Raw genomic sequence first — 14,392 nt, forward strand, 5'->3', positions numbered from 1 at the left:
TTGAGGCCTTTCTTGGGGTGCAGCTGCTCTTAGTGTTAGGGAGGCTTTTTTTTACACGAAAGCAGAAATGTTGTTCAGGTACCATTTTAAAATTCTTCTGAATTGTATTATTATTATTATTATTATTCCTTTTATGGTCAGAGTGCAACACGTGTACAATGAGATTGGCTGAGCCTCCCTTCGTGCAGCCCCCCCCAACACCACTCACAGTGAGGAGTCCCTAACCCAGTCCCAATCTTATTTACACATTGCACAACGCGCCAGCCCTTCACATCTTTTGTACGATGTTGACATGAAATTATTTTCCGTCTGGGAGTCTGACAACCCACGGGTAGAAACTGCTCTTCAGCCTGATGGTGAGGCTGGCTATGCTTCTGGATCTCCTACCCGACGGAAGGAGAGTGAAGAAGTGCTGCCCGGGGTGTGAGTTGTCCCTGAGAATTTTCCTCACTCTTCTAAGGCAGCGAGTCCCAGTGAGGTCACCTAGTGGTACCAGGGAACAGCCCACAATGTTTTGTGCTGTGCTCACCACCCTCTGTAGTGTCTTTCTATCCGCAGCTGTCAAGCCAGCGTACCGTGCTGCAATTTCTGCAACGCTGGTCATGTTTCACTCGTGGTTTTCTTCCAAGAAATTTCCCAACGCTCCAAAATGATTTTAATCCTGCAATGTTTTTTTTCCCCAAGCAGTGCAGCTTTGAAAAACCTGAAAAATAAAATCTACCTGGGAATGGATTCATTCTTCATTTTTTTAAAGATCAGACCAAACTAACGAACATTATTAATTTCTTAAGAATGTATAAGACGCGGAGCAGATCCAGGAACCTCCTTTCTTTCTTAGTAGGCTCTCGTTGCTTGTGGCGTGTGACGGCTCTGCTTGTATTACAGAATGGTATTCTCCGTTTATTAGGGTGAAATTGGTGAACCAGGACAGAAAGGAAGCAGAGGGGACAAGGGAGAACAGGTGAGCTGTGGCTTTCCCACGTGGAGGCAAGGAAGGATGTTTCTCCCCTCCCAGCAGCCCCTTTCTACCAATTCTCCTGGGCAGCTAAGAATTGGGAGCTGCTCTGGTGTGAGCATTCATGACTCAACGTTTCCTTTTCCAGCCTCTCCATCCTCAGGGTGGCCCAGAGGCTCCGGGAATGAGAGTAGCCACACCAATCTTAACGTGGTAGTGGAGTCCATCCCACCACTTCCAAACAAAGTGAGGCAGTCACCCCATAAAAGATACACGCTGGGATGCACCTCTTTACTACTTCTTCAGCAAGATTTTGAATGGCAAGGGTCCATATTGAGGCCCTCCCCTCTGAGCCTCCCTCCATCACTGTGGCTGGAGGACTCTGGCAGAATCCGAGGGAAGCGGGCATATCCAGCCAAATCCAGCCAGATATCGGTGGGGCTTGAGGGCATCATTCCACGTTGCACTGGTCTCCTAAGATTGATTCCAACTGTTTTGCCATTTCTTTGAAGACATGTCTTTGTTCCTTCTTAGGGTCCACCAGGTCCTATTGGTCCACAGGGCCCAGTTGGCCAACCAGGTCCACCGGTAAGTCATACTTCTGTATATAAACCTTCTCTGTATTTAAAATATAAGCTAAAAGGTCCATCAGCCCATGGCTTTAGAGGGAGCAGGAGGAAGATAGAGAAAAGCGGGACCAGGGGAGGCATGATAGAGGTCTTCCAATATCTGAGGGGCTGCCCCAGAGAGGAGAAGGGGGTCAAGCTGTTTCCCAAGGCACCCAAAGGCCAGACAAGGAATAAAGGATAGAAACTGAACCCGGAGAGATTCAACCTGGAAATAAGGAGGAATTTTCTGACAGTGAGAACATTTAACCAAAGGAACAGAAGTTGCCTTCAGAAGTTGCGGGAGTTTAATCACTGGAAGCTTTCAAGAAGAGACTGGACTGCCAACTGTCAGCAAAGATGTAGGGTCTCCTGCTTGGATGGGGGTGGGGGGTGGGGTTGGACTAGATGACCTACCAGGTCCCTTCCAGCTCTGTTAAACTGAATCTGAACTAAAAAGGAAAGGTTCTGCCTGTGCCTCATTTCCTTTTAGGTTTTCCCACTGTTTATTATATATCCTTTTAACTGCAGTGTGTAGCTCTGGGAGTGTAAATAGATCAAACTTTTCAAATAAAAGCCCCATCAAGTTGAATTGCTTGGTTTAAGGAACTCTGCAAGCTCTGTAGAATTGAGTTCCTTAAATTCCTGGATGGATGCCTGCATGGCTATAACCTTCGATGGCCTAATGCATATTAGAGAGCTCGGTCTACCTTCTGCATGAAATTCAGCGTTTAATCTGCCTTTCGCTGTACACTTTTCTCTCTCCTTCCAAGGGAGCCGACGGGGAGCCCGGCCCACGAGGACAGCAAGGGCTTTTCGGACAGAAGGGCGATGAAGGGTCAAGAGGATTTATTGGCCTTCCAGGACCAGTTGGGTTGCAGGTAACTGTCCAAATGAACTGACTCTGGCGGGTCTGGGGTCGATTCATCATTTACGGCGCTGGATGATTCCAGCCAAAATAGAAAAACAGAGAAATGAGGCTTGTTGAATTGAGTATCAAATAGCTTCTGCAGTTATAATTCCTTCTTTTTTTCTTTTGTGCACGTCTGTCTCTTTGCACTACCCTGAATTACTTGGGACCCTAAAAATCTAAAAGGGCTTTTAAGCTTGGAGGGTTTGTTCCGTAGGTTGAGTTCCAGCTTTGTGATGGTGGTGAGTGTGTGGGGTAGGTGGGATGTGTGAAGTATCTGTAAAATGTGTGAAATGTCCTCTGAAATGAGGTTACCCTCCCCCCTCCCCAAATCTGGAGGCCCCCCCCCCTCGCATGTTTTTTAGAAGAGCTGTGAAGACCTGGCTCTCGACCCAGGGCTTCCCTGGGGGAGTGGGAGGCTTATCTTCTCGATCCCACCTGCCAGCTTTTATCTTTCCTCTTCATGTTTGATTGATTCTGTTCTGATCTCTTGTCTGAAGTCAGCAGCCCAGGATTGTTGAGAATCAGGAAGTGTACAGGTTTCACATAGCATTAGCACGATTGTCACTATTTGCAAAATGTGTGAAATATTTGCAAAGTGGAAGTGTTTTGGCAAAGTACTTTATTTTGGTTATAGAGTAACAGAGCACATAAGATTAATAAAAAAATAAAATAATAAAATAATAGCAATAGCACTTATATGCAGCTTTCCAGTGCTTTCCAGCCTTCTTTAAGCGGCTTGCAGAGTCAGCCTTTTTCCCTCAACAATCTGGGTCCCCATTTTACCACCTCAGAAGGATGAAAAGCTGAGTCAACCTTGAGCCAGTGAGGATCGAACACCTGGCAGTCGGCAGAATTAGCCTGCACTTCTGCATAACCACTGCATAACCGCTAAGCCACCACCGCTCTTAGATAGATATACAGATTAGATAGATAGATAGATAGATAGATAGATAGATAGATAGATAGATAGATAGATAGATAGATGTGTATGTATGAGAGAGAGAGGGAGGGAGAGAGAGAGAGAGAGAGGTAGATAAACAGAGAGAGAGAGATGGAGGGATGGCTAGATAGATAGCGATAGAGATTGGTAGGTAGGTAGGCAGGAATAGATAGATAGATAGATAGATAGATAGATAGATAGATAGATAGATAGATAGATAGATAGATCTCAATAGCACTTAGACTTATATGCAGCTTTCCAGTGCTTTCCAGCCCTCTCTAAGTGGTTTACAGAGTCAGCCTCTCGCCCCCAACAATCTGGGTCCTCATTTTACCACCTTGGAAGGATGAAAAGCTGAGTCAACCTTGAGCCTGGTGAGATTTGGATTGCCAAACTGCAGGCAGCCGGCAGTCAGCAGAAGTAGCCTGCAGTTCTGTCACCACCATGGCTCACTGGTGAATGCTATAAAGTACAATTGAAAGTAGAATGAAGAAAATGAAGGTCAATTAAAAATATAAAACTAATAGTTTCTAGCAAGGTCCTGCCAGATTTTGCCGAGTATTAAGTAAAACACGGCAATATTAAAAGGAGACTGCTTTTTAGCCTTTTTAGCTAGGATCAAATGTAGAATTTGCAAAAAGATGGCAAAGTTTAATTGGATAAGTTTGATAGCCACAACTTGTAGAAAACAAAGGCCAAGCCCTTCCACACAACTGGCACAGGCGATGAACTGGAGCACAGAGGCAGTCATAGGGGTTCCAGGATAATATTTGGCCCACAGAAGGGGGATTGGGAGCTCTCTATCTTTTAGCCAGGTGAGGAAATAGGCATCACTTTGGTCTCATTGGAGAGCTGATCAGCATCAAGCATTTCTTGTCATCCTGCCTGTCAACAGCAGAGAACTCCTGTGATGGTTGGTTGTATCACCTGGCTTCTCACATCCTGTGGATTGCATGGATTTGTGAGATGTGTTGCATAAACGCAGCCGTAGTATTTGCAAGTGCAAGCTTGCCTTCACTTTATCTCTTCAGGTAAAATGTTTTATCTTGTCAAAGGCTAAAGCAAAACACACACACACCCCCTTTCTAATTCTTTCCACAGGGCTTACCTGGACCTCCAGGTGACAAGGGAGAAACTGGGGACGTTGGCCAAATGGTAATAAAGTAAATTATTTTCTCTCAGATGTTAATGTTACTGTGTCTGTTTTGGATCAGAGGTCTCCAAACTTGGCAACTATGCTGCCTGGAGAATTCTGGGAGTTGAAGCCCACAAGTTGCCAATTTCGGGGACCCCTGTTTTGTACAAAAGCTTCGTCTTTCTGTCAACTGAAAGATTATTTTCTTTCCCTTTTCCAGGGTCCTCCGGGCCCCCCCGGGCCCAGGGGCCCAGGGGGACCCCCCGGAGCTGATGGGCCACAAGGTCCTGCAGGAGGGATTGGAAATCCAGGAGCCGTTGGCGAAAAGGTAACGCCATTTTGCAGGGGAAGACAGAGCATTAAAACACGGCGGTTAAGAAAGGGGGGGCGGCAAGATCCAGTTGTGGGGGGAGGCCTCTGGCTGAAAGCCTCAGCTGGGTTTTAAGAATGGGGAGGGCGGGGGTACTTACCAAAGCTCTCCGGCTACCTGTCAGGGGTACAAACGAAGAGCAGATTGGGGAGGTTGGAGAAATTACAGGAAACCTGGAGAAAGGTCTTGACTCCATCCTAACCCTCTGAGCATCTTCACTGGCCAGACCAAAATACCTCAGAGTTGAGAAGGATACTTAGACTCATATAACTGTGTTGCAGTGCTTTACAGCCTTCTCTGAGCAGTTTACAAAGTCAGCCTCTTGCTGTTGTGGCCTGTCAGCTGCCAGCCCCTCCAGCAGCCGAATCAGAGGAGGAGGAGGAGGAGGAGGAGGAGGAATGTGAGTTAGGGTCAGCATCAGGGCAACCTGGGTGCTCTGAGAGTGAAGAGGAAATGGAGCTGTCAGAGAGAGAGAGAGAGAGACGGAGGCAGAGACTGGGCCGTCCGTCAGCCCTCAGATGGAGAGTCAACAGCCCCCAGGTCTGGAGGGTCCTGATGAAGAAGAGGAGGAACAGCTGGGTCCAGTGCCTGATGTGTGGTTGCCCAGAGGGCAGAGGAGAGGAGAGCAGTGGAAATCTATGGGTCGGTCCTTGGGACAGAAAAGCCACCGCTGCTAGCGAGGCCCTACCTTACCTCTGGGGATAAAAGGCAGGGGGTGGAGACAACTATTTATCTTCCAGCCGGCTGGACTTGTTACCTTGCGAGAGAATTTTTTTGCGAAGCTGCCGGCGCTCCTAATAAAGGAATCTTTTGAGGTCACTTCAGAGGTTTGTCATCTTTGGGGACCTGGGACAGAACACTTGCCCCCAACCACCTGAGTCCTCATTTTACCCACCTCAGAAGGACGGAAGGCTGAGTCCACCTTGAGCCTGCGGAGATTCAAACTGCCCAATTGCAGTCAGTCAGCAGAAGTAGCTGGCAGTCCTGCCCTCTGACCACTGTGTTACTCTGGCTGTAGCACCTCCGTTGTCTTGTCTTTGGCAGGGAGAACCTGGAGAATCAGGAGAACCTGGGCTTCCCGGAGACTCTGGACCACCAGTAAGTTTTAAAACCTTTTTTTTAAAAAAGCATCCATCTGGAATTGAGATGAAATGGAATCAGATTGGTGCTCAGGAATGCTTAGAAAGCCTCAGGCAAAGATTTCCAAAATGGAGTTTATAACACTGTTTCCAGTTCTGTCCCTTTTTCTGACCCTCCCATCAATAATCTCTTCTGGAGTAATATTCTACTAGATCCGAGGTCTCCAAACTTGGCAACTTTAAGACTTTTGGATTTCAACTCCCAGAAGTCCACAAGTTGCCAAGTTTGAGGACCCTTGTACTCACCACTGTTGGGCTTGCTCCCATCTCAGCTGTCTTTCAGACCCCTAATTCTTCTGCATATCCACAATTCACCAACTTATCTATTCATTGGACCAGTTTCCTACAGTTGGTCCCTTGAAATCCACTCCCACAGAAGCCAGATGCTTAATCAAGGTAGGAGAAGTCAAAAAGACACGACTCACCACATTCCGGTGTAGGAAGTGGGCTCCTTTGAGAAAATAAGAACCCAGATTCACAACTGCATTCCCTCCCGGTGTTCACTTTGTCTTACAAGGATCATGCAAGGAAAATCCATTTTATTTTTATGGTGCAAATGGGAAACCATGTATAACTCTTCCAAGTATTTGTGAGACAAAAACACACTTGGACTCTCTCTGGATAAGCACCTAGATCTACTGGTGCTTTTCCACTAAACACCACCTACGTATCTGATGTCCTGGAAACCTTCTCATGACTTCTCTTTTCCTCTTATGAACATCAGCATTTCTCTATTTTGGCCAACAAGACTAAATAGCCTATTATACAGTCCTGTCAGGTCAAAGTGACCCACCAACAATTTTGCACATATCTCTGCAGAAGGTTTGACATTTTCATGATCAAGCCAGAAATTTCACATTTTTACAGAACACAGACAACCTTGCTTTTATGATTATACAATATTCCAGTAATATTGCCATAAGTCATTAATAGGATAAATATGGCGTTACTTTTGGTTTCTCATTTTCACAGGTATAATCCTTCATATGTAATTTTTACATATCACAATTTGTATACCCAAAACTTTATGTAGCTCTGCCAAAAGTGTGATAGAAATGGTTCTCCGGTGGATAACTGTGATTCCTTCACAGTTGTGGTTGCCATGAGAAGTTATGGGCACTCCGTCACTGGAGGCTTTTGAGAAGAGGCACCTGTCTGGAATGGTAGAGGGCAGGGGTGTCAAACTCAATTTCATTGAGGGCCGCATCAGGGCCGTGGTTGACCTCGGGGGGCTGGTGGGCATGGCCATCTCATTGGTTGGGTGTGGCCAACTTGACTCCAGTCCCCAAACTGATGGCATGTTTCCTCTTTGCATTGGGTAGACCGGGCCAAAGCCACGCTGGTCTGATCTTTCCTCTTTGCACTGAGTAGACTAGGACAGCCACATTGAGGGTTGGATCTGGCCCATGGGCCTTGAGTTTGACACCCAGAGGTGGGATTCTACCATTTCGCACCTATTCACTAGAACTGGTTGTTAACATTCTAAGCAGTTCAGAGAACCGGTTGTTAGAAGAAATTACAGGGCTAATCCTGTAAGGAAGGCAGGAAGGAAACATTCTGGTGTTGCTTACAGAAACTGCCTCTCTGTTAACCTTTGTTACATTCTTGGCAGGACTAGACTTCCTGTCTCAGGAACTTCTCTGGAGTTCCCCCCCCCTCCTTTGCTTGTGTGGACTGACCATTCAAAGTTACAATGGCACTAAAAAAATGACTTATGACCATTTTTCACACTTGCAGCATCCCCACAGTCATGAGAGGCCAGGCGAGGAGATGCGTGCCTCAATGTGAGTGATATTGAGTTGGCCACGCCCAGCCAGTCACATGACCACCAAGCCATGTCCACCCAGTCACATGACCACCAAGCCACACTCACCACCTAAGCCATGGCCACAGAACTGGTTGTTAAAAAACTTGAATCCCACCCCTGTTGACCACCCCAGCAAAGGGTCAGCTGTATGAGCAGGGGGTTGGACTCTCAAACTGTCCACCGTGGACCTCCTCAGCCCATTCCTAAGAGGTCCTCAAAGGGGGCGTCCATAAGTGCACCAGCGCGCCTACCGTCCCTGTCCTACTGTCCCCATTTATCTGTATTTACTTCCTTCGCTCCTGTTCCTGTTCATACCTATACTTGTCGTCTTGTACATGTTTCACAAACAATCAAACAAAACTAAAATAGAAGGTCTCCCTTCCAACTCTGTCGTTCGGATTCTTGTGTATCCCACGAAGAGACATCTAGCGGAAGAGACATCTGTGTCTTCTTGGGATGCTGATTGAGGATCAGAAAATGAACAAACGCCGGTCATTGTTTTGATTTCCTCTGAAGTGCCCATCAGTTTTTGTCCCTGTGACCTAATCCGTTGCTGAAACAACTCAAGCCTTCTAACAAGCCTCTTCCTTTGACAGGGCCCTAAAGGAGAGAGAGGGGAAAAGGGGGAAGCAGGCCCCTCTGGGACTGCTGGACCCCCAGGCCCCAAAGGACCCCCAGGAGATGATGGTCCCAAAGGGAGCCCGGTGAGTAACCCCCTCCTCTATTTTGCCCGGTTCTGGAAGGGGATTATCCCCTTAGGATGCCTGCTTGCCCCATTGTTCTCTCCCGAGAGTGTATGGCCTTCTTGGCTTCTCTCCTGTTCCTTGAGAGTCCTTGATGCTTCTTCAGACTGACTCTGGGCGCAGACTGTCGGGCCTCTCTCTGGCCATCGGGGCAGCTGCCCAGCTGTCTTCCCTTCCCTACAGCCACCCCCCCCCTTCCGGGAGGCATCCAGGGAGGTGGAGGGAGATCAGGAACTTGCTTCCTTGGCCCTTTTTAGATTTATGTAACAAGTTTATTATGGTTGTTATAAATAATAGGCTGCCCAACTCCTAAGCAGTTCTGAGCAGCTTACATTTAAAAAACAACTCATGGAAAGGAGAATCCAAGAGACCCAAAGAGCAAAATACAAAGCGCCTTGCATTGAGATGGGGCAGAAATAAATTTAATTAATAAATAAAAGCCAAGCCAAGGAAAAAGAAAACCAAAAAGTGAGCTCCTCAGTCACTCTGTCCCCAAAGCCTGGGTTAACTTAAGTTTTCAACAAAACCCTTTGAGGTGAAATGGGCAGCAAATAAATAAAATAAGTAAGCTTTTTAAAAATTTGATGATGACCATGATCATGATTTATCGCTTACAGCTTTTATGTACAATCTTATGCACTGAAGACAAATTCCTTATGTGTCCACTCACACTTCTATTCCTATTCCTGTTCTATTCTATTCTATTCTATTCTATTCTATTCTATTCTATTCTATTCTATTCTATTCTATTCTATTCTATTCTATTCTATTCTATTCTATTCTAAACAAATAAGAAAAGAAAAAAGAAAGAAAAACATTCTTTATTGGCCAAGTGTGATTGGACACACAAGAAATTTGTCTTGGTGCAAATGCTCTGAGTATACATAAAAGAAAAGATACATTCGTCAAGAGTCAAGAATCATCAGGTACAACAATAATAGTCATAGGATACAATAAGCAATCAACTCATACTAGGAAACAGTCAATAAAAGTCATTAGGAGACAAGCGACAAAGTTACAGTCATACAGTCATAAGTGGGAGGAGCTGGGTGAAAGGAAGGATGGGAGGATTAATAGTAATAGTGATGCAGACTTAATGAATAGTTGGACAGTGTTGTGAGAGTTAGTTGTTTAGCAGAGTGATAGTGTTCAGGGAAAAACTGTCCTTGTGTCTAGTTGTTTTGGCATGCAGTGCCTTATAGCATCCTCCTGAGGGGAGGAGTTGAAACAGTTTATGTCCAAGATCTGATGGGGTCTGTAGATACTTTCACAGCCCTCTTTTTGACTCGTGCAGTATACAGGTCCTCAATTGAAGGCAGGTGGGTCGTAATTGTTTTTTCTGTGGTCCTAATTACTCTCTGAAGTCTGGATCTGTCCTGTTGGGTTGCAGAGCCAAACCAGACAGTGATAGAGGTGCAGATGACAGACTCAACCCTTCCTCTATAGAACTGGATCAGCAGCTCCTTGGGCAGTTTGAGCTTCCTGGGTTGGTGCAGAAAGAACATTCTTTGTTGTGCTTTTTTGATGACGTTTTTGATTTTTAGGTGTCCATTTTTGGTCTTGTGATATGATAGAATCTAGAAATTTGAAGGTCTTTACTGTTGATACTATGACATAAATGCCATAAAGCTGGGAGTCTCATATATCCGTGCAGGAAGATCTGAGATTGGGTGATAATTGGCCATGAACACGGGGTCTGTGTCATTTTGAGGAAAGGGTGCACTACATGTAGCTCCTTCAAGGTTGAGGGGGCCATTGCCTCCCTCAAAGACCCTAATACCCCCACTCAATGCCACCTGGGCAGCATTAACCACCTAGGATCTAACAAACAGATGGCCGCCTTCATAGACTCGAGCGCTCTCTCTGGTTGCCTAAGAGCCACACATTCAGACTTGCTCCCCAGGGACGTCCCAGGCAACCAAGGCACCTTCTGATTTCAGGGGCCATCAGACAAATAACAGGATATTGCTGATAGTGCTCCGTCAAAGAATCCCGAGGCTTGTTCCTTCCCAAGCAAGGACCAGGTCACCTTGAAGTGGGCATCAAGTGGCCAGTGGTAGATGCACAAACTAGAAGTAACATTTTTTGCCCCGATGCAGTCCCCGATGTGGGTTTTACCTGTGCTTGACTGGGTCCTCTCTTCATTTTCCTCCAGTGAGGCTCCAGGCATCTCTTCTTCCCTTCCTTTCCTGGAGCTCCTCAGAAAATGGAGAGTTTTGTTCGTATCTTTTTCCTTGAATAAATTTTTGGCTGAGCTTGGCTTGCAAACTTCTCTCTCACTATTCCGCTTGAGATCATGGAATCGTTCCATTTCACGGGAATGGATTTTCTAATGCCCCCTTGACCTAACTATCATGGTCAGTGTATGGCCAAGATTGTTGCTCATTTCTGTGTAAGATTTCATGCTCTTTCTTTCCATATCTTTCCAGGGTCCAGTTGGGTTTCCAGGTGATCCGGGGCCCCCAGGGGAATCTGGTCCAGCTGTAAGTACCAAGATGGAAAACAGGGATATTATGACTTTCTCAAACATGTCTAAGAATTTTCACCGGAAGAAAATTCCAGGAAGCTGCTCTCCAGATCTTTTGGAAACATTTCAGTTTGGATTGAAATAGGGAATTCGGACATTTAAAATGTTGCATTTCTCCTTAAGATTTCAAGTATATATTTCTAAGGCACATATATACGATTTTTTTCATTTTGTGGCCTATTTCTTTAGCCTATTTCTGATAAGCAGAGTGCAGAGAAGAGCAACCAGGATGATTAGGGAACTGGAGGCTAAAACATACGATGAACGGTTGCAGGAACTGGGCCTGGCTAGTTTAGTGAAGAGAAGGACCAGGGGAGGCAGGAGAGCAGCCTTCTAGTGTTTGAGGGGCTGCCACAGAGAGGAGGAAGGGGGTCAAGCTATTCTCCAAAGCCCCCGAAGGCCAGACAAGGAATAATGGATGGAAACTGAACAAGGAGAGATTCAACCTAGAAATAAGGAGGAATTTTCTGACAGTGAGAGCAACCAACCCATGGAACAGAAATTGCCTTTGGAAGTTGTGGGAGCTTCATCACTGGAGGCTTTCAAGAGGAGATTGGACTACCATTTGTCAGAAATGGTGTAGGGTCTCCTGCTTGGGCAGGGGGTTGGACTAGATGACCTACAAGGTCCCTTCCAACTCTGTTAATCTGTTAAAAAAAATAGCTCTGTCATCATGGTAATCATCTAGTATGTCTATTCTTTTTATAATGGTTTCATTTTTCTCTGATATTTTTGAATGTTAGAAATTTTTAATCAAGAGGGAAATTAGACCTTTTGAAATCTTGACCTTACATTGAACCCGTTAGAGAGAATACTCATGTGCTGCGCATTTCATTGAGAATACTAACATATTCATCATGTATTGTTTCATTACAAGAGCCGTTTTGGTGCTGTGGCACCAGGTAGGGAATGAGACCTTGAGTTTTAACCCTCCCCTGAGCATGAAGAGGCTGTGATGGGGCAGAGGCTGAGCCCGCCCCTCTTTCTCAGCCAAAACCACTTCCGAATTTTTGCCAAGAAAATTGTAAGGCCTAGTCTAGGCAGTCACAAAGAGTCAACACTGACCCAAAGCCACACAAGTATATTAAAATGTAATAAATTATATATAAGATATTTACAGTTCCTGTGTCCCAAAGTGCTTCTTCAGGAGGCAACTGGACTTCCTTGATTTTTCTTGGAGGACGTTTTGCTTCTCATCCCAGAAGCTTCTTCAGCTCTGACTGGATGGTGGGGAATGGAAGGATTTATACTCCTTGCAGACAGCTGGTCATTTGCATCCTTTGAGAGGGTCATTGAGGCAGCTTGGAGGTTTACCTGTGTCCTCAGGATCACCTGAGTGATGCTCCTGGTTCCTGCAGTCTGCACATTTTTTCCTCTGTGTTCTCTGTTCTCTGTGTCATCTCTTGCATTTAACCGTTAATGAGTTTCACTTTATTAGGAAATTCTTCAGGAACGTGCCTTCAAAAGGCATGAAATAGAAAATGGGAAAGTAAATAATTCCTTTTCTATTTTCTTCTAGGGTCAGGATGGCCCACCAGGTGATAAGGGAGATGATGGGGAACCTGGACAAACAGTGAGTACCCTGACTGGATGCAGGTGGCATGTATTTCTTGGGGCAAAGGATGCATCACTTCGTTTAGTACCAAAAAATACGATACGGATGAGTTAGCGACTGAGTAGAGAGAGCTAAGGACTGGTGGGGAACCATTAGTCAGAACCTGGGGTCAACTGGTGTTTCTGGAATGTGTCAGCCTAGAAGCCTTTATTTGGAGGAAAGCCTATCCCAAGACTGAGTACCCTTTTCTTCTTTTTTTTAAAAAATGTCCTAGCTGCTTCTCTGCAGAAGTCACTGTGGCATGGCTCTCTGTTTCCGCAAGTGCGGAAATAGCAATTTTCTGGTGCAAATCCTCTGTAGGTGGCATATGCCAAGATGAATTCAATGGGCAAGATGATAACGAAGCGTTTGAGGCAGAAAGATATTTAAGGATGCTTCTTTTGAAATTGTGACCCCAAGACCTCGTAAAAAGGACAGTGTCAGGCTTCTCCCAGCTCAGGCGTTCATGGAAGAAAGACCCTTGATTCCATTCGTACTGAAAGGTATACGTTTACTGAAGCCAAGTGGTTACCGCGTAGCAGAGCCAGATCTGACGGTTCCCCATGTCAGCCCAGTCACCTTCTCCCAGGCTCTCCCCCCCACCCCTGTGGTCATCTTGGTGGTGTCCAGTAAGGCTCAAATTAGGTGTTTTGGTAACAGTCCCACATTCTTGTGCCTCTTTGGTGGGCATTTGTATTCTGTTCCCAGGCGGGGTCCTTGGATCTCTCAAAATCTCTAGTTGGCACCTCTGGTTCCTATCATCCCCCTCTCCCTATGCCCTCCGATTTCCCCTCCCCACAGTTTTATGACAGGCTGCCATCAAAGCAAAGCAAAGTTGGGCTGAAGCATGATGATAGACATAAAATGGGGAAAAAAATCACTTAACAACTCTTGTCTGTGGAAGTTCTCCGTCTTCCAGGTCATGGTTGTCCCAAAGGTGCTTTTCCAAGAGGCAACTGGACTTTCTTGTTTTTTTTCCTTTTGAAGATGTTTCACTTCTCATCCAAGAAGCTTCTTCAGCTCTGATTGGAAGGATCTATACTCCTTGCAGGCAGCTGGTCATTTGCATCCTTTTAGAGGGTCGTTAAGGCCATCTGGAGGTTCATCTGTGTCCTCAGGGTCACCTGAGTGGTGCAAATGCTTCCTGTAGCCTGCAATTTTTGTTTCCTCTGGAAATCCCTTCCTCCTCCCACCCCATTCCAAGGGTCTTCATCCCAAATTGTATAGCTAAAAGCCTGTAGAGATTCTCCGTCCTCCAGGTCATGGTTGTCCCAAAGGTGTTTTCTCTTTGAAGACATTTCACTTCTCATCCAAGAAGCTTCTTCAGCTCTGACAGGATAGTGGAGAATGGAAGGATTTACACTCCTTGCAGGCAGCTGGTCATTTGCATTAACAACTCCTGCTTAGCAGCAGACATTTGGGACTCGGTTGAGGACTACCTGTAACCAAATCAGGGTTTGGCCTATCCCGTCGGTTCTTGTGTTAGAGCTCTAAGGATAAACATGGCTTTGTTTCTTCTCTCCTTTTGTTCTCAGGGGTCCCCTGGTCCGACTGGAGAGCCGGGTCCTTCTGGCCCACCAGGGAAGAGAGTAAGTTGCCTTTTCAGTCTTTCATCTCCTGGTTTTTAGCCAAACGTGTCAGAAAATGTCACTGATCCCAGCATT

General features: G+C 45.9%; 1 protein-coding gene across 2 annotated transcripts in view; it reads left to right on the top strand.

Annotated features, from left to right (window-relative positions):
• The window catches only part of COL5A1 (collagen type V alpha 1 chain), a 250,402-nt gene that overhangs the window by 202,565 nt on the left and 33,445 nt on the right, over positions 1 to 14,392 (top strand). For both annotated transcript variants that reach the window (XM_026719149.2, XM_087914298.1), the window contains exons 44-53: positions 908 to 961; positions 1,490 to 1,543; positions 2,334 to 2,441; positions 4,515 to 4,568; positions 4,769 to 4,876; positions 5,963 to 6,016; positions 8,461 to 8,568; positions 11,037 to 11,090; positions 12,654 to 12,707; positions 14,264 to 14,317. In XM_026719149.2, coding sequence (XP_026574934.1) covers positions 908 to 961; positions 1,490 to 1,543; positions 2,334 to 2,441; positions 4,515 to 4,568; positions 4,769 to 4,876; positions 5,963 to 6,016; positions 8,461 to 8,568; positions 11,037 to 11,090; positions 12,654 to 12,707; positions 14,264 to 14,317 — 702 coding nt within the window. The remainder of the gene's footprint in view (positions 1 to 907; positions 962 to 1,489; positions 1,544 to 2,333; positions 2,442 to 4,514; positions 4,569 to 4,768; positions 4,877 to 5,962; positions 6,017 to 8,460; positions 8,569 to 11,036; positions 11,091 to 12,653; positions 12,708 to 14,263; positions 14,318 to 14,392) is intronic.

Source organism: Pseudonaja textilis, chromosome 17 (genome assembly GCF_049901715.1).
Source record: "Pseudonaja textilis isolate UNSWEBS1 chromosome 17, rPseTex1.2, whole genome shotgun sequence".
NCBI classification, from domain to species: domain Eukaryota; kingdom Metazoa; phylum Chordata; class Lepidosauria; order Squamata; family Elapidae; genus Pseudonaja; species Pseudonaja textilis.